We start from the raw sequence: 24,665 nt of genomic DNA, 5'->3' as shown, positions 1-24,665 counted from the left end.
GAGCCACTGAAATACAGACAAATCCAAGTCACTTTCGATGAACTTTTCAGGTTTAATTACAAAAGAAAGCATTAGGCCAAATTGCTGAATCTTGAAATCTGTCAGAAAATTCTGATTCCAGTTCTTGCATGTACATTCCAATCTCTTCGACACTGACAGTGCAATGTGCAGCTCTTTTATGTGTGGGAGGTAGCGGAAAGTCGAAGTTCGAATATCCCAAGAAAAAACTGCTAGTTTTATAACAAATGCCTTCCAGGCTTCATAAAGAACCATTTGCCCTGGAGACAGAGGTTGAGTTCATTTAGGTGAGTGGTGATGTCAGTTAGAAACATGAGCTTACACAGACATTTTGTCATCATTCAGTTCAGGGTAGTTTTGTCCTTTTTCCAACAAAAAAGCCTTGATTGCATCAAAACAGTTTACAAAGCACACCAAAACCTTGCCACGACTTAGCCACTGAATGTTGCTGTGAAGTGGAATGTCATAAGTACTGTCCATCTCTTCTAGCAGCGCTTGAAACTGTGAGTCAAAGCAGATAGAGCAACAAGGAAATTCACAATTCGCACCACTGTATTCAACACGTTATTAAGCTCTGAATTAGAAATTTTAGTACGCAGGTTTTCTCGATAGTTGATACAGTGAAATTTGACGGTCGAGCGGCCAATTTGATCTTCAAGTAACTTTACAAATCCCTTCTGTTTTCTGACTATGGCGAGAGCACCATCTCTTGTTACACAATATTTTTCTGATGTCAACTCCTTGTTCTTCAAAATGGTTTACATAATTTTCCACTGTTTCTTCCCCCTTTGTTGTGCTGTGCAGGGGTTTGGGGTAACAAAGTTCCTCTTGGATTTCATCGGAAGCACAATATCTTGCAACAACTGCCAATCATGGAATATTGTTTATATCCATGCTTTCATCAACTGCAATGCTAAACACTACTGTCTTTTAATGCAGTTGTCTGCTTTCCATAATGTTTTCTGCCATTTCGCTTACTCGTCTCTCAACTGTTCTGGCAGAGATAGGCCATTATTTTATTCTAGATAAAGATATGCTCCTATTTGGCAAATCATTGAACAAAACCTCTGAACTGCTGAAAAAAACTTTATATATTCCCCATCCGTAAACGGCTTTCCATTTTTTTGCTATGCACTGTGCAATCTTATAACTTCCTTTTGTGGCTTTCTTTTTACTTACACCTAAACATTTAAAAACACTGCTTTGCTTCTCATATCCTGCTACTGCCTTTTTGATCGATTCAGTCTTGTCTGCTTCATCAAGAAAGGTTTTCTTGTGCTTTTTTGACAACGTCATTGAACGTTTGATGTGCAACAAACAACACTTTCACAACAGAAAGCACAGACAGCATGGTCCTTCTTTTGAATAGATCCAAATGTCTCTGTCCAAAAAGGCTGAAATGAATGCACATCTAACTTTGCTTTCTTAGGAGCTGACATTTTGTCAAATGTACCCCTCAACTTACAGTGGGGAAAGAAAATCACGACAGACGACATGCACGATGATGTAAGCAGCAAATTAGGACTTAAAAATATCCAGTACAGTGGTGCTGGAACCATTTTTAAGATGGGGGTACTGAGCTGTGCGCCCTCTTGACCCTGTCTGCACCCCTCACTGCCCCAGGCTGGGGCCAGTAGGCCACAGCTGGAGGAGGCTGCAGAGCCCTGGGCTGGCGGCTGGGACCCCGGGCTCACAGCAGAGACCCCCCCAGACTGGCGGCCAGGACCTGAGCAGTGTGAGTGCCACTGAAAATCAGCTTGCATGCCGCAGGTTACCTACCCCTGCATCAGATGGTAATGATATCTAGCTACTACTGACCCACCTATGATATAGAAGTGAGAAGCTCTGTATCATGTTGCTAATTCCATAAATTATCTGGTCTCTCTTTCTTTGTCCAATTGTGATTTGTAATGGATTTCAGTAAAACAGGATTGCCTTGGGAACTAGTCTGTGGACTAGTCCTCTCTTTGGAGAGATTGGGAATGAATGTTAAGGGATCCCATGCAGGAGGGACAATAGAATGGATTTTGCATAGCATCCTTTCTTGTGTGTGTCTAAATGAGTTGTGGAGAACATGCATTTAAGAAGACATAGGGTAAATTTTTCATAACAGGCTCTTAAATGACCTAGGTTTATGTCCCATTTTAAGAAGTAATTTAGACACTAAATTTCAATGAAAATAAATTTTTATGGGCATATCTGGATGTGGGGGATGGGATTACTGTATTGTGGGCTTTGTTTGTTTGTTTTTTAATGTTTCACTGTTTGGATTCCTTTGTCTCCCATCCCCTTTCAGCCCGTTGACTTGCACCCATTCCTCTGCCTAATGTTGTTTATATGTGTTTTTGTGTCAGGGGTTTCCAGATCCATATAAGCAAAAGGGGTCTATGCCCATCCCAAAGAGAAACAGATGTAGGCATGCTACCTTAGGACATCTACTAGCCCTTGTGTCCAGTATAGAGAAGGGGGTGCTAGGCTGAGTTAAATATATTGAACCAGCATATTTTTATAGTGCATTCAGTCTATAATCAGAAGCTATTTTTCACCATTGCTGTTGGCCAGCTTCACAGATGCAGACTTTCAGAACATATTTTTGGTTATAACTCCTTACACAACATCTGTACATGAATTTTGCAATGATCTCGATGGCCAATGTGACACTGGCTTTTATGTGAGACCTTGCATGACATTCTTTGGTGAACTAGAATTTACTCACCAGACTCCTGAGATTCCTGTAACCCCTCTGCACCCCTTTCCCAGTTGGCATTAAGAGGTTCTTGGGTCACAATCAGGACAGCAGCACTTCAGGTATAAGTAACGTTCCTCCCCTGAAAGAAATGATATATTCACTAAGTATCTCTTCACTGCAGGGTGTGGATGTCATAATGTAAATATATATCTAGTGTTATCTTGCCTTCAAATGGTACTGTATCTCGCAGGAGAGGAGTTTTACTTTTCTCCTTTTATGTACATAAAAAACCACCATCACACTATTTAGTAAGTAAATCAGAGGTGAAAGTAAGCCGCTATGGCATACCGGTAAGAGCCAGTACACACCGTACTGGCAGGGCCACTGATGGGGGGGGAAAAAGGGGCAGCTTCCCTGGGGCCTGCCAGAGCCCCTGGGCTCACCACCGCTACCATGGGGCTCCAGCAGTGATTTAAAGGGCCTGGGGCTCTTGGCCGCTGCTACTGCACCAGCATCTGGGGCCCTGGGCCCTTTAAATTGCTGCCAGAGCCCCTGTGCTCCTGGTCACTGCCGCTATCCTGGGGATCCGGTGGCAATTTAAAGGGCCCAGGGCTCCAGTCACTGCCCCGGGAGTGGCAGCGGCGGCCGGGGGCTCCGGCAGCAATTTAAAGGGCCCGGGGCTTCCAGCTGTCGCTATTATGCCAGCAGCCAGAGTCTCAGGCCCTTTAAATCGATGCCGGAGCCCTGGAGTAGCAGCCGTGGCTGGAAGCACCGGGGCTCCAGCAGTGATTTAAAGTGCTGGAACTCCAGGGTAGCGCTAGTGGCGGCAGCCACTGGCTGTTTAAATCGCCACCAGAGCCCCAGGTGGCACGGGCCAGGCAGTGCTCAAGGGCTGGCTGGGGGAGTCTGGCCCCGGCCTCGGCCCCAGCCCCACCCCTTCCAGGGGCCCAGAGCCACCCTTCCACCTTGCTCAGGACCCCAGCCACCTTGTGTACCGGTATGTCCCTTAAGTTACTTTTACCCCTGAAGTAAATAAATAATAGCCACACATTACAGACAAAACTATTAAGTATAATCATGAAACATGAATCACTTGTGGTTCCTGACCAGCACAGACAGGGATTTGTTTCTGAGAATTCTGCTAGCCAGCTCATCATATATTCTACCCCAGTGATCCTCAGACTGTTTTGGTTTAGAATCTTCAAAATGGCCCCAAATCCTAAAATGATCTTTTTTTCCAGCATGCTGGGAAGGAGGGGTGAGCTGGTTGGGCTAAGTGAGGGAACTTGTGGAATGGATGTGCTTCTTCATTCCCTTTGCTTCAAAAGGTTCTGAATTCAGCTCCACAGCTCTTTTAAACACGCCTTCTTCTGCTTGGAAGATGAGTACTGTGTGGGAAGGCAGTCAGAGGAAACATTCTGAATGTGTGTGGTAGGCGGCAGGAGTCCTTAAGGACCTAATTTATGCTTTGTTTCCCACGGTCCCTGGGAAGCAATAGCCCTAGTAACGTGAGTTTCAGCTGGACACTCTGCCCCCTGCACAGGGAAGGGGACGTTAAGATTAGGCACAGGGAGTCTCAGTGCACTTGCACGGGGCCCCCAACTACCAGGGAGCATGGGGGAACACAAGACCCTCACAAAAAACCCCAACCCAGGGCCAGGAAAGGTACATTGCAGGGAGAGGACCCCATCTGCATGCTGTGGCAAAAGCCAAGGGGCTGAAGTGGGGCCAACGCTATGGTACAGGAGCCACAGCGGGGTGAGTGTAGGGTGGGCTCACAGTCCAACCCTTCCCTGGGCCTCCTACCCCTGGGGTCCAGGGTCTAACCTCCCCTTATGACAGCTCTATGCTAGAAGGTCCACTGTGCAGGAGGTATTCTCGGGCACAGGTGGTGGAACTGGGGGTGCTGACTTGAACTAGTTTCCATTACATACAGGGTTTATAGTTTGGTTCAATGGCTCTCAGCACCTCCCCTATACAAAGTGTTCCAGCACCTTTGTTTTCAGGGAGCTGTTTCTGCCATCTTTAAGGGCCTTTTACAGCCCAACTGAAGATGTCTTTGTTAGTGAAAGGGTAAATCTTCATTGCAAAAAAGGTAAATAGGTGAGCTCAGCTATAGGTTGGGGTATAGTATTGACCTTGCCTAGCTACTTCACAGTAAAAACTACATTACCTTGTCTCCACTAGGATTTTAATGTGTGTGTGTGTTATCCTGCAGTAAAAACACACCTTTAATGGCAGTAAAGACAATGCCAAGGTGTATTTTAATCTGTTAACTAACCCATGTTACAGTTCTAGTGAAGACAATGTAGTTGTAGTTTTAATCTCTATTAACCCCTAGATTGTTCTGTTGGGTTTATCTTGACCAGCTAATATTAGTTAAAGTACAACTGCCTTGTCTTTACTAGGCTTGCAACATGGATTAGTTTATCTGGGATTAAAAATACACCCTTTTTCCTAGGCATGAGAATTGTGCCCATTGAGTTTGGGGGTGGAGGAGGCTAGGGCTGCTTGACATCCACTAAAACACAGCAATTTCTGAAATGGACATATACTCAGAAAGTCTAACAAATTAAATGGGGATCTCCTACTGGTTTCTCTGGAATTAACTATTCTTTTTTTCCTTTCTTCTCCCCCTTTCTTATTTCTCTTTACTTTTTAGTAGTGGTTTATTGGGAAGGAGCTGGGGGATCCTAAATATTGACTCCAAACATTCCAGCCACGGAACAGTTTCCTTTTTTCTCCTCCTCCTATGTTTCAATCGTTTATATTATCAGTTGGTAGATGGATTAAGACACTGGCCTGTTTACTGAGACCAGTAAGCCCTTTGTGTGGCTTCAGAGTAGCAGCCGTGTTAGTCTGTATTCGCAAAAAGAAAAGGAGGACTTGTGGCACCTTAGAGACTAACAAATTTATTAGAGCATAAGCTTTCGTTGTATGGCTGTGGCTCCCCCTGAATTTCACAAATAAATCACTGCTCTCTTGCTTCGTGCTTTCAATCAGCATCCTCCACCTCCAAGTGAAGGGGAAATAAAAGGTCAAAACACAAAGCCGAAGCGCTGGCTCGGAGCTGCGGGGAGGATGAGGAGACTCAACTCCTCCTTCCGGGAAGAAGGGACAGAAGGCGGACGACCGGCTTGGCTGGGTCCGGCTCAGCGGGGGCCATGATGGGGCTGAGCGGTCTCCGCCAGGCGCACGTAACCCAGAGGTGGGCTCAGCTCCGCTTGCGGGGGCTGGGTGCTCCGGACAGACCCCGTGGGGCCAGACCAGGCGCCCGCGGGGGCGGCTCCAGCTGAAACGGCGGCTGGGCCATGTGATCCGGGCCGCTCCCTCTCCAGGAAGCGCCGCGGTGGAGGGGGAGCGCGGGTGGCGGTTGTCCCCTCCCGCTCAGCCCGGAGTCCGGGCGCCGCAGCTCGAAGGGAGCAGGTAGGTCAGTCCCCGGGCTGGGTGGGTGCCTGCCCTCGGGCTGCGGGGGAGGGAGAGAGACGCGGGGGCCGGCCCGAGCGAGGGACTCCGCCCAGCTACATTTCCCCTGCGGGGAGGGTCACAGAAGATTTGTAATTTAAGCCTTTCCCTCTCCTGTCGGGCCATTCAGGACAAGACGCAATAAATTCATTCCCGAAATCAAACCTAGGGCCACCCCGGATCCCATCAGCCACCCAGCCTGGGCCAACCCTCTGGTCCCAAAGGGATCCCTGGCTGCTGGGATAAAGCGACTCTGTTCCCATTTGCTGATAGCCCCGACTCCCCCATTGAACGTGGCTGTGGCGAGTGGAATCAGATGACAGCGTGTTGAACGCCTGTTCTAGGCTAACATATTTATTAGAGCATAAGCTTTCCTGAGCTACAGCTCACTTCATCGGATGCATTTGGTGGAAAAAACAGAGGAGAGATTTTTTTTCCACCAAATGCATCCGATGAAGTGAGCTGTAGCTCACGAAAGCTTATGCTCCAATAAATTTGTTAGTCTCTAAGGTGCCACAAGTACTCCTTTTCTCTTTGCGAATACAGACTAACACGGCTGCTGCTCTGAAACCTATTCTAGGCTAGGTTCTGGTCAAGATCCGGTTAGTTAATTTCACACTCCAGTTAGTCATGTTCTAACACAATAAAAAATGAATGAATGAAGACAAGGCCTGGCAGGGAAGGGAGCTTCAGGCGAGATCCCTGCACCAGAGCCTGATTCAGACGCAATCACAGATGGAGAACAAAGAGGACGCTGCCCATTTCAATTGTTTCGGAGGAACAAATGGTTGTAGCTCAAATTCTGCGGACCCACCTTGCGCAGGGCTCTGCCTGCTATCGACAAACTAGAATGGGAGTAGGCAACGGAGAGAGCAAACTGGCTCCATATTCGTGCCTCAAAAAAGAAAACAATGCTTTTCCGCAGGCTCCACTGGAAGGGAAATTATTTTTTAATTAATTTTGATTATCAGATATCTTAAAGTCATCCTGACATCTTGGACTGTCATGTAATTAGAAAAGTGTTTTGTAGGTGCATCTTGAAAGGGTTTAAACAGAGAACCAAAACTGTTTTATATTCGAGAATCACTTAAACCGTAACTTCAATAGGATAGGGTATTACAAACTCTGCTGTAAACTGTCAAGTAGCTTACTGTGTTTTGCTAAGTAGCTGCTGCCCAAGTGGTGGCTGTACTTCATCAGTAGGCAAAGTGATTCTTTTATCTATAGTTCAATATAGTCAGTCACACTTGCACTTTAGTGTGTTTGGCTGCAGGATCATAATTATTAAGATCTTCCAAGTACGATTGCCACAATCGCAAAATATGTAGTATCAATCTTTAGTAAGCGCTTATACTACTTCTGTCAGCTAATGGAATTACTTCTCTAGCTCAAGTGGTAGAATACTGTGCTTTGTGATGACTACCAAATGGAGGACATTATGCAATTGTTATTAAATATATGTGGGACCAGTTTGGGTAGGTGTACTGCCTATAGAGAAAAAATAATCCAAGTTGCTTGTGGGGACTTGTCTGACAACTGCATACAGTGGATTCATTTAAGATGCACAAACAACATCTGGGAGTTTTTAACTAATACTTTATTTTGACAGATACTAGACTATGTCTGTGCTTTTGGTACTGCTGTGTCAGCTGCCAATAATGTTTGCATTTCCTCATTGCACAAGAAGATTAAAGGATTCAAAGCATACAGGGAAAGAAGGTAATACTCTTCTAAAATGAAGCTATGCTTTCCCGAGTGAAACTGCATCTTACAGTGTTCTGTTGTGGAAACAATCTTGCTTAAAAACTAAAAGTGTGTAACACAGGGTGTGTAATCGTTAACTAACATTAGAAGCAACAGGCTTTAGATTGGTTTAAAAATCATATTCTTGCTTCTCCCACCATTTTAGAATAGTTGGAGGTTTTTGCTAAAATGATCATCAGTCAAACAGATTGTCAATGTGGTTTCAGAAAAAAACACTGGAGTGAGATAAACAGGAGAATACAGGCTCCTCTTAGGCCTCTGGGCACCTGTCAGTGACAGTTACCGTTGTCGTCAGATTTTCTTAGTAATGAGTCTGAAACAATAATTCAGTCTCTATTAAGACTGCACTGTATTTGTTCATATTTGGAATGGATTGTTTTGTTTTGCTTCATTCTTGGCATTCAGAAAAGATCAAAGTTTTCATTTAAAAAAAATAGTTGATCAGAAACTCTTATGACATAACAGAAAGTTTGTCTGATTAAGGGAAACACTTTTTCCACTCAATGTGTAATTAAACTGTGAGGAACTCATTGCCACAGGATGAGATTGAAACCAAGAATTTAGCCAGACTGAGAGGGGTTGGACATTTTTTTTTAGGGACAGCAAGGAATATCTAGAGTTGTTATAGTTGATACTAGCACATTTTGGGAGGGATCTAAACCCCATGCTTCAAGGGTTAAGGTAATCTCTAACTGTAAAGAGTTGGATGAGACCTTCATGGGGACTGATTATCTCACATCTGCCTAGTGAGAGGCTGCAAGACAGTGATGGATCAGAGGTCTGTCCAGTTTGGCAATTGCTATATTCCTAACAGCCAGTATTGAATACAACACATGGAAGCACTAAACTGATCTCTCATTTGGTTCATTTCTTCAAAGTATTTGCGTATAGTCCATTATCATGTGAAAAATCCAGTATTTCCAAATAACAAGAGTGCATGTGGGTGTACAGACCAAGGTCTGCCCCACCACTCCTGATCAGTACACCCCATCCTGCCAGGCAGGACTATATTTAAAGGCAAGTGGTGCCAGGTCTGCTGGGTGTTTAAGATGTGCCCAACTGCCCTCTAACAACTGGACTAAAATCTCTAGCTCATTTCACATAGATTACTTACTGAGTAACCTAAACACAGGAGATGGGTTTGGACTACTGATCTAGAAAGTCTCCAGATATACTAATGCGAGAAGTATGGGGAATAAGCAGGAAGAACTTGATATGCTAGTAAATAAACACAACTATGACATAGCTGGCATCACAGAGACCTGGTTGGGTAATACGCATGACTGGAATATTGGTATAGAAAGGTACAGCTTGCTCAGGAAGGACTGGCAGGGAAAAAAGGGAGGAGGTGTTGCCTTATATGTTAAAAATGAATACACTTGGACTGAGATTGAGATGGAAATAGGAGACAGACTTGTTGAAAATCTCTGGGTAAGGATAAAAGGGGTAAAAACCAAGGGTGATATCATGGTAGGGCTCTACTACAGACCACCGAACCAGGAAGAAGAGGTGGATGAGGCTTTTTTTTAACCAACTAACAAAATCATCCAATGCACAGGACTTGGTGGTGATGGAGGACTTCAACTACCCAGACATCTGTTGGGAAAATAACGCAGCAGGACACAGATTAGCCAATAAATTCTTGGAATGTATCAGAGAAAATTTTTTATTTCAGAAGGTGTAGAAAGCTACCAGGGAGAGGCTGTTCTAGATTTGATTTTTGGCAAATAGGGAGGAACTGGTTGATAATTTCCAAGTGGAAGGCAGCTTGGGTGAAAGTGATCATGGAATGATAGAATTCATTATTATAAAGAATGATAGGGAGAACAGCAAAATAAAGACAATGGATTTTAAGAAGGCAGACTTTAGCAAACTCAGGAAGTTGACAGGTAAGATCCCATGGGAAGCAAGTCTAAGGGGAAAAAAAATAGAAGACAGCTGGCAGTTTCTCAAAGAGACATTATTGCAGGCACAAGAGGAAACTATCCAACTGCATAGGAAAGATAGGAAATATGGCAAGAGACCACTCTGGCTTAACCCGGAGATCTTCAAAAAAGAATCCTACAAAAAGTGGAAACTAGGTCAAATTACAAAGATGAATATAAACAAATGACACAAGTATGTAGGGACAAAATTAGAAAGGCCAAGGCACAAAACGAGATCAAACTAGTCAGAGACATAAAGGGTAACAAGAAAACATTCTACAAATACATTAGAAGCAAGAAGACTACAAATAGTAAAGAATAAAATTGTCAGACACATAGAACATAAACTGTTGCACAAAAGTCAACATGGTTTCTGTAAAGGGAGATAATGTCTTACTAATCTATTAGAGTTCTTTGAGGGGGTCAACAAACATGTGGACAAGGGGTAATCCAGTGAACATAGTGTACTTAGATTTTCAGAAAGCTTTTGACAAGGTCCCTCACCAAAGGCTCTTAGGTAAATTAAGTTGTCATGAGATAAGAGGGAAGATCCTTTCATAGATTGAGAACTGGTTAAAAGACAGGGAACAAAGGTTAGGAATAAATGGTAAATTTTTAGAATGGAGAGGGGTAACTAGTGGTGTTCCCCAAGGGTCAGTCCTAGGACTGATCCTATTCAACTTATTCACAAATGATCTGGAGAAAGGGGTAGACAGTGAGGTGGCAAAGTTTGCAAATGATACTAAACTGCTCAAGATAGTTAAAACCAAAGCAGACTGAGAAGAACTTAAAAAAGATCTCACAAAACTATGTGATTGGACAACAAAATGGCAAATGAAATTTAATGTGGATAAATGTAAAGTAATGCACGTTGGGAAAAAATAACCCCAACTATACATATAATGGGGGCTAATTTAGCTACAACTAATCAGGAGAAAGATCTTGGAGTCATCGTTCTCTGAAGACGTCCACGCAGTGTGCAGCGGCAGTCAAAAAAGCAAACGGGATGTTGGGAATCAATAAAAAAGGGATAGAGAATAAGATGGAGAATATCTTATTGCCCTTATATAAATCCATGGTACGTCCACACCTTGAATACTGCATACAGATGTGGTCCCCTCATCTCAAAAAAGATATACTGGCATTAGAAAAGGTTCAGAAAAGGGCAACTAAAATGATTAGGGGTTTAGAACGGGTCCCATATGAGGAGAGAGAAAGATGCTTGGACTTTTTAGCTTGGAAAAGAGGAGACTAAGGGGGGATATGAGAGAGGTATATAAAATCATGAGTGGTGTGGAGAAAGTGAATAAGGAAAAGTTACTTACTTGTTCCCATAATATAAGAACTAGGGTCCACCAAATGAAATTAATGGGTAGCAGGTGTAAAACAAATAAAAGGAAGTTCTGCTTCACTCAGCGCACAGTCAACCTATGGAACTCCTTGCCTGAGGAGGTTGTGACGGCTAGGACTATAACAGGGTTTAAAAGAGAACTGAATAAATTCATGGAGGTTAAGTCCATTAATGGCTATTAGCCAGGATGGGTAAGGAATGGTGTCCCTAGCCTCTGTTTGTCAGAAGGAGGAGATGGATGGTAGGAGAGAGATCACTTGATCATTACCTGTTAAGTTGACTCCCTCTGGGGCACCTGGCATTGGTCACTGTCGGTAGACAGGATACTGGGCTGGATGGACCTTTGGTCTGACCCAGTATGGTCATTCTTATGTTCAAGGACAGGGTACGCCTGTTACTCTGTGAGGGGGGAAAAATAACAGAATATGTGGCAATTGCAGTGGTGCTTAATGACTTCTTTGTTTCGGTTTTCACCAAGAAGGTTGGTGGCGATTGGACATCTAACATAGTGAATGCCAGTGAAAATGAGGTAGGATCAGAAAAGGCTAAAATAGGGAAAGAACAAGTTAAAAATTACTTAGACAAGTTAGATGTCTTCAGATCACCAGGGCCTGATGAAATGCATCCTAGAATACTCCAGGAGCTGACTGAGGAGATATCTGAGCCATTAGCGATTATCTTTGAGAAGTCATGGAAGATGGGAGAGATTACAGAAGACTGGAAAAGGGCAAATATAGTGCCCATCTATAAAAAGGGAAATAAGGACAACCCGGGGAATTACAGACCAGTCAGCTTAACTTCTGTACCGGGAAAGATAATGGAGCAAATAATTAAGCAATCAATTTGCAAACACCTAGAAGCTAATAAGGTGATAAATAACAGTCAGCATGGATTTGTCAAGAACAAATCATGTCAAACCAACCTGATAGCTTCCTTTGACAGGGTAACAAGCCTTGAGGATGGAGGGAGGGTAGATGTGGTATATCTTGACTTAAAGTAAAGCTTTTCATACTGTCTCACATGACTTTCTCATAAACAAACTAGGGAAATGCAACCTAGATAGAGATATTATAAGGTGATGCAAAACTGGTTGGAAATCCATTCCCAGAGAGTAGTTATCAGTGGTTCAGTCATGCTGGAAGGGCATAACAAGTGGGGTCCTGCAGGGATCAGTTCTGGGTCCGGTTCTATTCGATATCTTCATCAATGATTTAGATAATGGTATACTGAGTACACTTATAAAGTTTGCGGATGATACCAAGCTGGGAGGGGTTGCAAGTGCTTTGGAGGATAGGATTATAATTCAAAATGATCTGGACAAACTGGAGAAATGGTCTGAAGTAAATGGGATGAAATTCAATAAGGACAAATGCAAAGTACTCCATTTAGGAAGGAACAATCAGTTGCACACATACAAAATGGGAAATGACTGCCTAGGAAGGAGAAAGGGATCTGGGGGTCAAAGTAGACAAGCTAAATATGAGTCAACAGTGTAACGTTGCAAAAAAAAAAAAAAGCAAACATCATTCTGGGATGCATTAGCAGGAGAGTTGTAAGCAAGGTATGAGAAGTAATTCTTCCACTCTACTCTGCTCTGATTAGGCGTCAATTGGAGTATTGTGTCCAGTTCTGGGTGCCACATTTCAGGAAGAAATAGACAACCTGGAGAGAGTCCAGAGAAGAGCAACAAAAATGAGTAAAGGTCTAGAAAACATAACCTATGAGGGAAGATTGAAAAAAGTGGGTTTGTTTAGTCTGGAAAAGAGAAGACTGAGATGGGACATGATAACAGTTTTCAAGTACATAAAAGGTTGTTACAAGGAGGGGGGGAGAAAAACTGTTCTTAATTTCTAAGGATAGGACAAGAAGCAATGATTTTAAATTGCAGCATAGACGGTTTAGGTTGGACATTAAGAAAAACTTCCTAACTGTCAGGGTGGTTAAGCAATTGAATAAATTGCATAGGGAGGTTGTGGAATCCCCATCACTGGAGATTTTTAAGAGCAGGTTAGACAAACACCTGTCAGGACTGGTCTAGATAATTAGTTCTGCCACTAGTGCAGGGGACTGGACTAGATGACCTCTCAAGATCCCTTCCAGTTCTATATAGATCCTGATTCTGCAAGTCCTCTGTATGCATAACTGCCACAATTTTAAATTAAAATTACAAGTTGTTAATTTAATGTTCTGTTCCAGATATGAGAGACAGAAAAGTCAGGAAATGGCCACAAAGCATAGAATCATAGAATATCAGGGTTGGAAGGGACCTCAGGAGGTCATCTAGTCCAACCCCCTACTCAAAGTAAGACCAATCCCGAATTTTTGCCCCAGATCCCTAAATGGCCCCCTCAAGGATTGAATTTACAACCTGGGTTTTCCAGGCCAATGCTCAAACCACTGAGCTATCCCTCCCCCCCAACCATAACTCTGTTCATTACACATGTTTCAAGTATTTAAGTTAATGCAAATATGTGCAAGTTTCTTAGGTTGCTAACTAGTGTTAACAGGATGGAACCTGATTTGACACTATTTCCCCCATTCTGCTGGATTTGTATGTAGCCATCAAGTTGTTGAAAAATCTACAAGTTGAAGGATCAGGTTTTGATTTCAGTTAAACACTTCTATTCTGAAGCACAATTTTTTTTTCATTTTTATCTGATAAGTGAGTGAAACACTGCTGAACAAAACAGGCAAAGCTTTTCTTTTCAGTTTGATTAGTATTATTCAGTTTCAGAGTACTTGTTTTGATACAGATTGCACTAAAGTGAACTCCTAGGGAAAACTATTTCAGCACTGCCCAAGTGTAGTTTGGGGATTCAATTCTTCTTAAGGCTAGTTCCTTTCTCTATGCTGTAAAAATGTGATAATCTTAAATGCTGTAACTCCTTCTGAGTTGATAACATAATGACAAGATAATCCATCTTAAGATAAGTGATTCCTCACATTGTTCAGTGATAGTATTAAAGGAAGCAGAAATTAATATGAGGGATACTGTAAGTCTCTTGGAATTGTCACTGAGCAAAACACCTTGAGATACCATTGCAATGCCCAACAGTAACTATTAAGGGAAAAATTCCTGAGTGATGAGATAATCTATACCAGTGGTGGGCAACCTGCTGCCCATCAAGGTAATCTGCTGGCGGGCTGCCAGACAGTTTGTTTACATTTGCACAGTCACCCGCAGCTCCCAGTGGCTGTGGTTCACCGTTCCCAGCCAATGGGAGCCGCAGGACGTGGCAGCCAGCACGTCCCTGTGGCCTGTGCTGTTTACATTTGCATGGGAGCTGCGGGCGGCCGTGCAAATGTAAACAAACTGTTTGGCAGCCCACCAGCGGATCACCCTGATGGGCCACGTGCAGTCCGTGGGCCGCAAGTTGCCCACCACTGATCTATATAAATGAATTGTCTAACAAGCACATATCTTCTTTGTGACTGAATAACTTGATCCTGCATCTTGTCTTTCTCTCTTTTTAAGAAAGTGGGCTTAGTTTGTAAGAATGCTCTTTCTGCTTTCATTAACACCCTTACACATTGGAGAGTTCTTTTTAATTAACTCTCTAGTCATTGCACTTAGCAAAACAGTCTACTTACTTATACTAGAAGTTAATTTAAAATATTTCAGTTGCACAGAAAACCAGGTCAGAAGATTTCTGTTGTTCAAAGATGAGTTCTCTATTACAAGTTATAGCAAAGACAGGCTAAAACTTGAGCCCAGAATAAACCTGATGAGAAAATGCATTCCAGTATCTTTAAGTCTGCTATAACTTCACTAACTCTTCTGGAATCCTAACTGACAACTAGGGTGAGTGAGTTTATTTTTTAGGCTCCTAACCAGCTTCTAAAAATGGCAAAAATAAAGAAAAGATGAGTTGTTAAAAACTCTGCTTAATCAAAAATGATGTCAGCAAGAAACCCATCATGAACCTAATGACCATAAAACAGCATTTATTTGAAAGGTATAAAAATAATTATTGCCGTTTTTGTTTAAAGCTTCAATCTACCCTTAAATGCTGTTCCTAATAGTGTGATATAAAGAATAAATTAATGGGATTTGTCCACTGTGCTGATGGAAACCCAATTTCTAAAACAAAGACTAGAATTCAGATACCAGAATGTGTGAAAAGGAATGTATGCCTACGATTCTTACTGGAACATATCAAAGGAGGTAACCCTTAGGCTTTTTCAAGATGTGAATACTGGATCTTGCTCAGTCTGGGTCTGCTTAGAAGTACATCTTAAAGTAATTGAATATTACAAGGAATCTTAAGATTCCCAGGGACTCCCACTCCCCATCAGGGTCATTACCACAGCTGTGGTCACTTGCATTTCAGACAGCTGGCACGAGGACCAAATTCTAAAAAGTTGCTATGAGAAAATCTGAAACTATTTACAAGGGACAGAAAATATTTCAATTTGAATGTGGAACAGGCAAAAAGAGAACTGTTGTGTTGGCAGCAAAGAAAATGATTCAGGAAGAGGGCTTGAAGTCTCCTTTTATATCAGGTGAAACTGGAAAAAACAGAGAGGTTTTTCTTTTGGGATTTTAAAGAACTCCAGAGTTTTTTGTAAGAATACCAGAACTATCCCCTTAATTTAACTCTTTTAAATTAATTTATTTTTTGTTAGTGTTTACATCGGAAAAAGAAGCCAATTCGTTCATCGGACGACATCTTCTGTATAACAGATTTGATTTTGAAGTATTTACCCCTGGTAATCTAGAAAGAGAATGCTATGAGGAACTGTGCAATTATGAAGAAGCAAGAGAAATTTTTGAAGACCCTGATAAAACGGTAATTGCTTTGATTTAGTTTAAAATACTGGGTGGCCATCAGTAGATGGTTCTTATAAATTACTGCAGCCCTTCAGAAGAGATCACTTAAAATAGGAGTTCTGCCACTATTATTTATATTACAGTAGAACCAGAAGCGCCAATTAGATGGGGCCCATTTTGTTTGGAATGCAATGAACACACATGAATACAAGGTACATGCCCCAAAGAGCTTGCGGGCAAAGGCTATGATTCTGTGAATACTTACAAACGTAAGTGGGACTTCAGTAGGACTACTCACAAAAGCAAAGCTAGGCACATGCATGAGTGTCTTCAGAACTGGGAACTTTTTGGGGGGGGAAAGTGATCTGGGAAGGGGATAAAATCACACAAATAATTTTGTGTTTTTTATACTTTTAAAAAATTATATATAAAGTGCCAACTATTTCCATTTGCCCTCACTCGTTAATTGGCTGATTTCACATACAAGTTACAGCAAAGGGGTATCTTGAGAAGAGGGCAGTGGATCAGCTAAGTGTGAGTGTTCTATGGATAAGGAGCAACTTGGAAGATGCTACTGTAGAGTGAAAGAAACCTTTGGCAGAAGAGGGAAAAGGGATGCAAGCCTTTCACCCCCTCCCCAGGAAGAAGCCAGACACAGATGAGGGCAGTACTTGCAATCCTCCAAACAACTAGTGCTGCCTGTAGTGCAAACCTCTCCAGGGCCCCTGCCATCCTCTGCACTCAGCTGCAGAAGAAGCAAGCAGTGCATCCTCTCCCAGAAGGATGGAGCTGCCACTGGAGTTTGCATTCCCTGGGAGTCTCCCATGAGGAATTTTACATGACTACACCATAATTTCCCTGGGGGCTTCTGCTGCACAGTGGCTTCTTCCTCCTGCCCTCCCTGCCGCCTTTTCTAATGTGGGTTATGGCTTAGTCTGTCTAAACTATAGGATTAAATTTTATACAGTGCATTACTGTCTTTAGTCATAAAATATTCTCTTATATGCATCATATTATTAACTTATGGAACTAACTGTTGCAGGATATTATTGAGGCAAGTAGCTTTGTAAGATCAGATACTTGCATATATAGCACTGGAATGTACACTAACCAGGATAAATTATAAGCACCACCAATCTCCATTGTCAGAGTCAGCTAATTACTAAGCGGCATCAAGAAGAAATGTGTCTGTGTGATATAGTATTGCAGTTTAGAGGTGTTCTTGGTTTGTCTCCTTCCTTTTCTTTTAAACAGCTGGCATTTCTTTCTATCGGTTTAGGTGGACCATTGGTTTGTTCTAGTATGGCAATTTTTAGGATGTTATACCTGAATATACAAGTTTCAGGGAATTTCAGCCCTGGGGTAAACAGGTGCAACTTTTGACTTCAGTGGGAGTTGTGCTATTTATGCAATGTCTGAATTCTGTCCACAATCTCTTATTTAAGTTATACATCACATACAGGCTTGAACTTTTTAAAAAAACATTTTTATTTTCATAGATGACTTTTTGGAAAGAATATTCCATTAAGGGACCCAGCACAAAATTTGGTAAGTCAAGATCGGAGCTTATCTCGTTTTCTTTCCGTGTTACATTGCAAATATTGCTCCCCTCACACATACTCTAGATCCCCTCCCCCCCCCCCAGCATGTTGCAATGTATGTTGTTATCTGGTCATAACTAAGTTTTCAACTGGCACAATTATAACCCTTGATTACTGTCTTTTTGTATTTTTTGTGCATTTTCTTTTTAATTTGATATACTGAAATGTATATTATATAGTATTTAATATATTTGTGAAGTTCAGGGAGTTTGAAGACTTTGTCTCTTTACTACTGCATATTGAAATATGCATTCTGCTATTCATTTCCTTGTATGTATTAGACAATATAGAAACTTTTTGCAACTATAATTCTGTTGCTGCCTACTTCTGTTTTTATTTTGTACTGCAGTAGCTTATAGAGGCCCCAGTTGGGATTGGACCTCACTGTGGTAGGTGTTATACAAACATAGTGAAAGTCAGGGTCTGCTCTGAAGGACTTAATCTGATGAAAGATGCAATAAGTGTGTGAAATTAAATTGGTGGGGATGGAGTGGTTGAGAATCTCAATAACATGCATATATAAATGATTTACGAGAGGAATATTTGCTAACCTTTGCTTTTGGTTGGGGTGGGCATTAATGTCTTTAGGTAGTGCTGGATTGATGTGATGGCTTGTCAAGTGAGAAGACTAATAGAAAGGAACTACTACTGTTAATCTTACTGTAACATCTCTTTCAAATCTTCAAAAAGAGAGAAGGCCACCATTGACGAAGCATTGTGAATAATACGATAGTGTTAGTCAACTAGAAATAATTACTGATTTCTGTTCAGGTGGTGAAGCTACACAGAAAATTGATGTTACAGGACTTCTGACTGGCCTAGTTGCTACTGGAGTTCTGTTAGTTATAACTGGATTACTTATTTACTATTTCTGCAAAAACAGATGCAAAGCAAGACAACCACCAGGGTAAGGAATTGAGAATAATATTTCACTTTACTTTCATAGAAAAAACTTGGTAATTTAGGTGGAATTTTCAAAATCATTCTGCTCTCATTGAAGTGAATGGAAATTTTACTATTTACTTCTGTGGAGACAGATTTAGGTCACTACTAAATGCTTTTGAAAATATCATTCTCAGAGTTAAGGTTATACAAGGTTGTAACTATAAATCACAAGAAAATATATAAAACAAATAACCTTTGCATGGGTGACAGATCCTTGTTAAACAATATTTTGCTGGGCCCCAAAATCTTTATCAAGAAAAATGGTTTCAGCATGAGGGAACCCTGAGCCAGATCTGGTTTTTGAAACCTGCAATGGAGGAGGGTGAACTGGTTTTAAGAATAGTTTTAGATATTAGGATTTGTAATTGCTGGAGAAATTGAATTGTGCTAGAGGAAGTATGAGTGGACTTAACTTCTTCCAAGAATAAGCTTGCTGAGGATCCACAGACTCCTAAAGACAGCCTTCCTGAGAGCTTCACAATGGAAATTACTATTGTAATACAGTTGAATCTCCTTAATTGGCATAGTTAGTAACTAGTATGTTTATCTGAGATTCATGAGAATATTTTGTGTTGTGATAAATACAATATGCTGTAAAGCAGAAAATGCATAGCAATAAATGTATGCTTGCAAGCATAAATTCACACCAGTAAACAATGTGAAAGGCTTACAGATGGCACTAAGTTTGCCATTTGTCCATCACTGAATTGAAATACTTGTGTTAGGCAATTGTATTCAAAGAGTTAAGTGGACTCTGAATAGCTAAAGCAGGGGAAAAAGGTAAATCAGATTTTCGTTTACACAATCTCACTTTTGGACTAAATGATATGCAAAAGATCTTTCAGTCTTCAAAAACTTGTTTGGCCAGCTTGTTAGTGTAATCTCTTCTCCAATTTTCTTTCTGTTTATAAAATTTATGGCAGTTTTGGTTACTTTCCTTTCAACTGCTTTAATTTAAAAAAAAAAACACACACAATTATTTACAAAGAAGGAAATTGAATGCATTTTTAATTGAAAATACATCTTTAAACCTAAAATTATCAAGTATAGTGCTATTGGATATCTGCTCCTCCAGGGTTATTGTAGATACAAGACTTCACCATGAACTAAATGTGTATCGATTTTCAGTGTAAGCATATGTTCTTGTTTCTATACAGGGTGACGAAAGGATGGAACCATAAAGTCTGATTAATTTTTTCCAAGGGTTATGTACACCATAGAATCATAGGTTTCAGAGTAGCAGCCGTGTTAGTCTGTATTTGCAAAAAGAAAAGGAGTACTTGTAGCACCTTAAAGACTATCAAATTTATTTGAGCATAAGCTTTTGTGAGCTACAGCTCACTTCATCAGATGCATCGGTGTAATGCTCAAATAAATTTGTTAGTCTCTAAGGTGCCACAAGTACTCCTCTTCTTCATAGAATATCAGGGTTGGAAGGGACCTCAGGAGGTCATCTAGTCCAACCCCCCTGCTCAAAGCAGGACCAATCCCCAACTAAATCATCCCAGCCAGGGCTTTGTCAAGCCTGACAAAGGAAGGAGATTCCACCACCTCCGTAGGTAATGCATTCCTGTGCTTCACCTCCCTCCAAGTGAAAAAGTTTTTCCTAATATCCAACCTAAACCTCCCCCACTGCAACTTGAGACCATTACTCCTCGTTCTGTCATCTGCTACCACTGAGAACAGTCTAGATCCAGCCTCTTTGGAACCCCCTTTCAGGTAGTTGAAAGCAGCTATCAAATCCCCCCTCATTCTTCTCTTCTGCAGACTAAACAATCCCAGTTCCCTCAGGCTCTCCTCATAAGTCGTGTTCCAGTCCCCTAATCATTTTTGTTGCCCTCTGCTGGATGTTTTCCAGTTTTTCCACATCCTTCTTGTAGTGTGGGGCCCAAAACTAGACACAGTACTCCAGATGAGGCCTCACCAATGTCAAATAGAGGGGAACGTCACGTCCCTCGATCTGCTGGCAATGCCTCTACTTATACATCCCAAAATGCTGTTGGCCTTCTTGGCAACAAGGGCACACCATCAAAGTAAAATCTGTGATACTATCGATCCTAAGACTCCCCTTATGACAAAAAGCTTTGCCCTATCATTTGAAGCACCCATAAATTCCACAGAATATTGAGTATTTAAGAAACATATTATTTTATTAATACTATTTTATTAATATTTTATTATTAAGATATTTATTTAACATATGCTTCTGGAATATGATTTAAAAACTAGACTGTACTCGTACTTGAAACACTAAACTTGAGATCAACTAAGAAGTAATCAGCACTTAATTATCTTAAAGGAGAGCGCTAGTCAGTTCTTGTAAACAGCACATTTTTTTTTTTTACATGCACACTGTGGCATACACGGAAATATCCCTGTGATCTAAAGTACAGAAAACAGCACTGAATTTTGATTATATATTAAATGAAAGGAAGAGTGTACATAAAACAGTAAATTGAATTACACTATTTACAACAGTAAATATCTTTGCAACTTAAATATCTATTGAGATAGAAAAAGCTGATTTGTAATTACTTGTGTTGGAGTTAAGGGCCTCTTCTCTATCTGTTAAAAGCAAATCCTTTCTGACTTCCATAAGCATAGAAGCTCCTCTTCTAGGGAAGGAGGCACAATTCTGCAACTCAAAGAAGGTGTGGACCTTTGCATAGTTCTGCTGGGACAGGGAGCTGAAGTAATCTGAAGGATCCACTGCTACATGGATCCTCTAGCCTTCCTCCTCTCTCTGCTCCCCTCAACCTAGGGTTAGTATAATCCATATTTTTCCAGACATGTCTGGCTTTTTGGTTCTTAAATCGCCATCCAGGAGGAATTTTTAAATATCTAAAAACATCCTGGATTTTTCCATTTATTATTTTTCTCCAAAGAAGAGTTGATCATTCAAGAAAGAAAGTGAATGTTGATCATCGAGAGAGTGCCAGCTTTTCCCCCCTAGCTCCCAGCGCTTGCACCACAAATCAGCTGTTTCGCGCGGCTGGGAGAGAGGGAAGAGGAGGGGGAATGCAGCACACTCAGGGGAGGAGGCGGGGCTGGGGCGGGGATATGGGGAAGGGGTTGGAATGGGGGCAGGGAAGGGGTGGAGTTGGGGCGGGGCCAGAGGGGTGCGAGCAAATCCCCCCCCCGGAGTGTCCTCTTTTTTGAATGTTCAAATTTGGTAACCCTACCTCAACCTCACAAGTATGAATGGGCAACAGAGTTACAGAAGCTACTCCAGCCATTGCCATGAAGTAACGGGGTCCTAGAGGAGGATTCTGCCCCATCCTTGTCTCTGTGAATTTCTGCAGCACTTAACTGTGTTCCTCAGCCTAGGTTCTGGGGATACCCATTTGGCCCATGCTGTTTTAAGATTATTAAAAATGTACTTGCTTTGGCAAAAGGCTATGTAATCCTCTCCTTCATATATAAAAATGACGATGTCATTCATAATACTTTTAACTCTGTTTAGGTACTCAGACAGCGTATCTATCATCTGCAGAAGACATGAAGAGGTTTCTTTAAATCCACTCCCTCTAAGAACAGATGAGTCAGGACTGCCAACTTATGAAGAAGCAGTGACATTAGGTGGAAAATATGATGTCCCACCACCACCATATCCGGGGCCTGCAAAAGGGTTTAAGATGTTTAAAAAGTCTCTGTCACTTCCTGCCTCATAGTCCCAAACTTGACTATGGGAATTAATCTTCATCGGAAGATGTACATTTGAAAAGGGGAAGTACCTTGCAGGACATTTTTCACAAATGTGAAAGACCTACAGTTCTTCAGTACAGCTAGGAGAAAGTGAATTCTTTCATACTGGAAAGGAAGTTATTGTTTTGCAAAAATTTGATGTATTTTTCCAGCATGAAACTTGTTTATACAGGTTTTTGGTGCTAGAACTGAACTGTGCATAACGGTACTAACCTTTGAGCTCCCATGCATTTTGAGCCAAGTATCAAACTATTGATATTCCATTACTAGTTTTATTTACTGTTTATTCAGAAGGAAAAATATTAATAAAATCGGACTTGATACTAACCATTTTTTTAATTAAAACTTTAAACCACTGTGAATATATTGAGCATTGAATAACTAACAAAATAGATACCTCATTTGGTTGCTAGGTTGGTTTTGTACTGGTTCTAGAAGTAGTAATGGGCTCTATTGATGAAAGCTAGTTAATCTGTCAAGCTTGTATAGCATGATGGTTTCTGAATTAATTTGTCTAATTTTAAACATTACAGTATTGTCTCATACTGTCCAGTTAATGTAGATTTTACATGGCAGGAAGCCATGATTAGGAGGACACAAGATATTCTTTTTGTGAAAATCATGGTAGGGGTTATCTAAAATAATGACTACATGTATTCTCCTCAACTTCATCACCTACTTACTGTTCTGTTACAGAACAGTAGTTATTGCTAGGCAAGTCAGATAGGTGCCTTTCCCTAGATCCCATTAACAAACAACCCATAGCAATGGCTAGTTGATAGCTAGTAGGATTATTTCTCTCCTTCCACATCCCCACCTAAATAGATACAGTGTAAATTTTCAAAGCATTGTCTGGGGAAGCAAATTCCCCTTGAACACAACTTCCATTGATGACCTTAGTCTTGGAGGTTTAAAGTCAAGACTTCTGGCTGATAAAACAGGAGTCTAAAAGTTGCTCCTGCATGCTTATGCAGGTCACTTACGTTGCCTTGCTGGAATGACATTCATTAGTCTGAGATTTTAGAAATCTCTCATGAGTAGAATGTCTAGTAATCAAAAGACAATGGACAAGCTTTTCAAAAGTGTCTAATGACTTTGGGTACCTTCATTTCTGGAGTTCCAATGGGAAACACCTTTAAAATTGGGACCCTTTAAGGTCTCACCAGTTGGACATTCAGAAGCTGAGTGACTTTAGAAAATCTTGGCCAATGATTCAATAGCAGCAAATTGAATTCAAACTTGTATTTAAAATGGTTCATTTGTATTCAGTCACTGTTTACATTTAAAGGTTGAATGTTTACTTGTAACATGATTTTTTTGATAGAGAAGTTCAGTGAGAAACTATGTAATGACTCCATATCACTGTCTTAAATCTAAAAATCTCTCATCTAAAGAAAAATTGCTGGAATACTTGGAAGATATCGGGTGCACTGAGAATACTACATAAAGCCAATCTTGCCTGTAAGTAACTCACGTTGACTTAAGTGGATGGAGAATTATTTTCTTGTTACTGTCTGACAGGATTGAGAGTCAAATTGGTTTCTCTTCTGTCTGTCAGATTTACTTATAGCCGGTGGCAAGTCACTTAAGCTCTCTGTGCCTTACTTTTCAATCTGTAAAATGGGTAGAATACCTACCTCAGGGTGCTGTGATGTTTAATTCATTGCCATTCATACTTGGAGTGCTCTGAGATTCTGGGTTGAAGAGTGCCATAGATCATTTTTAACTGCTGAAGCCTTAAAGATTGCTTCCAATCTACTTCAAAGACTGCATCTCAACTGATCAGGTGATAAATGAAGTGCTGGACTAACAGTCTCATGGCTTAATCACAAGGAGAGTGGAAACCAGACGTTATCAGTGAGAGGTGCTTGACCATTGCATTATCTTGTCATCTGTATACTCCAGATCCCAAATCTGTTAACCTTCTACTCACTTTGCAAGGTTCATTTGCTCTCCCAGGCGTTTGCTGGGTGAAAAGAGATTCAGAATTGGATGGAAGAGGTTTGAAGGGGAAAGGTCTAAAGTGGTTTGGGGGTTTTGGACATTGGTCTGAATTGTTGTATCTTGTACATGTGCCAAAAAACACTGCATCACTTTTTAAAATATAAATAAAACACTATATTAAATAAGACCAGAATATTCACTTGAATGTAGAATCTGACTCTTAATTCATAAAAGGAGGAAGTAACTACAAATGGGTGACTGCCGACAATGAAGAAAAAAAATGTTGATATAACAAGCAAATTACAATTTTGAAATATTGTGGGTATTGGTCTACCCACTTTCCTTACATCATTTTTGTCCATCAGTTTCTGCCAGAGCCAATGCACCTGGCTTTACTACAGGTGCCTTCTGTAAATCCATGCTTTTTTCAATTATTATACTAAAGCTGGATGGAGCATAAACTCTGATTTGGAAAAGGAAAGTTAAT

The 24,665-nt window shown here is 41.1% G+C and overlaps 2 protein-coding genes across 5 annotated transcripts in view; one reads left to right on the top strand and one right to left on the bottom strand.

Annotated features, from left to right (window-relative positions):
- Window positions 1-24,665, bottom strand: part of LOC119856604 — an 83,884-nt gene that overhangs the window by 34,761 nt on the left and 24,458 nt on the right. For all 4 annotated transcript variants that reach the window (XM_038404276.2, XM_043515764.1, XM_038404275.2 and 1 more), the window contains one exon: window positions 2,735-2,846. In XM_038404276.2, the coding sequence (XP_038260204.1) occupies window positions 2,735-2,785 (51 nt within the window). In that variant the 5' untranslated portion in view covers window positions 2,786-2,846. The remainder of the gene's footprint in view (window positions 1-2,734; window positions 2,847-24,665) is intronic.
- On the top strand, window positions 5,840-24,363 carry PRRG4 (proline rich and Gla domain 4). The gene is made up of 6 exons (XM_038404278.2): window positions 5,840-6,133; window positions 7,782-7,891; window positions 15,839-16,002; window positions 17,483-17,531; window positions 18,356-18,491; window positions 21,993-24,363. The coding sequence occupies exons 2-6, from the start codon at window positions 7,792-7,794 to the stop codon at window positions 22,198-22,200; spliced, it is 657 nt and encodes a 218-aa protein (XP_038260206.1). The 5' UTR covers window positions 5,840-6,133; window positions 7,782-7,791; the 3' UTR covers window positions 22,201-24,363.

This window comes from Dermochelys coriacea, chromosome 6 (genome assembly GCF_009764565.3).
Source record: "Dermochelys coriacea isolate rDerCor1 chromosome 6, rDerCor1.pri.v4, whole genome shotgun sequence".
Taxonomy (NCBI): domain Eukaryota; kingdom Metazoa; phylum Chordata; order Testudines; family Dermochelyidae; genus Dermochelys; species Dermochelys coriacea.
Note: the sequence above shows the minus strand (reverse complement) of the source record. Positions and strands in the feature narration are given on the sequence as shown.

What these genes read in the sequence shown, in the direction of transcription:
- PRRG4 (XM_038404278.2), top strand. Translation starts at nt 7,792, where the DNA reads ATGTCTGTGCTTTTGGTACTGCTGTGTCAGCTGCCAATAATGTTTGCA. An exon ending in GGGACCCAGCACAAAATTTG is followed by an intron (nt 17,532 to 18,355) that starts GTAAGTCAAGAT and finishes ATTTCTGTTCAG; the next exon opens with GTGGTGAAGCTACACAGAAA. An exon ending in AAAGCAAGACAACCACCAGG is followed by an intron (nt 18,492 to 21,992) that starts GTAAGGAATTGA and finishes AACTCTGTTTAG; the next exon opens with GTACTCAGACAGCGTATCTA.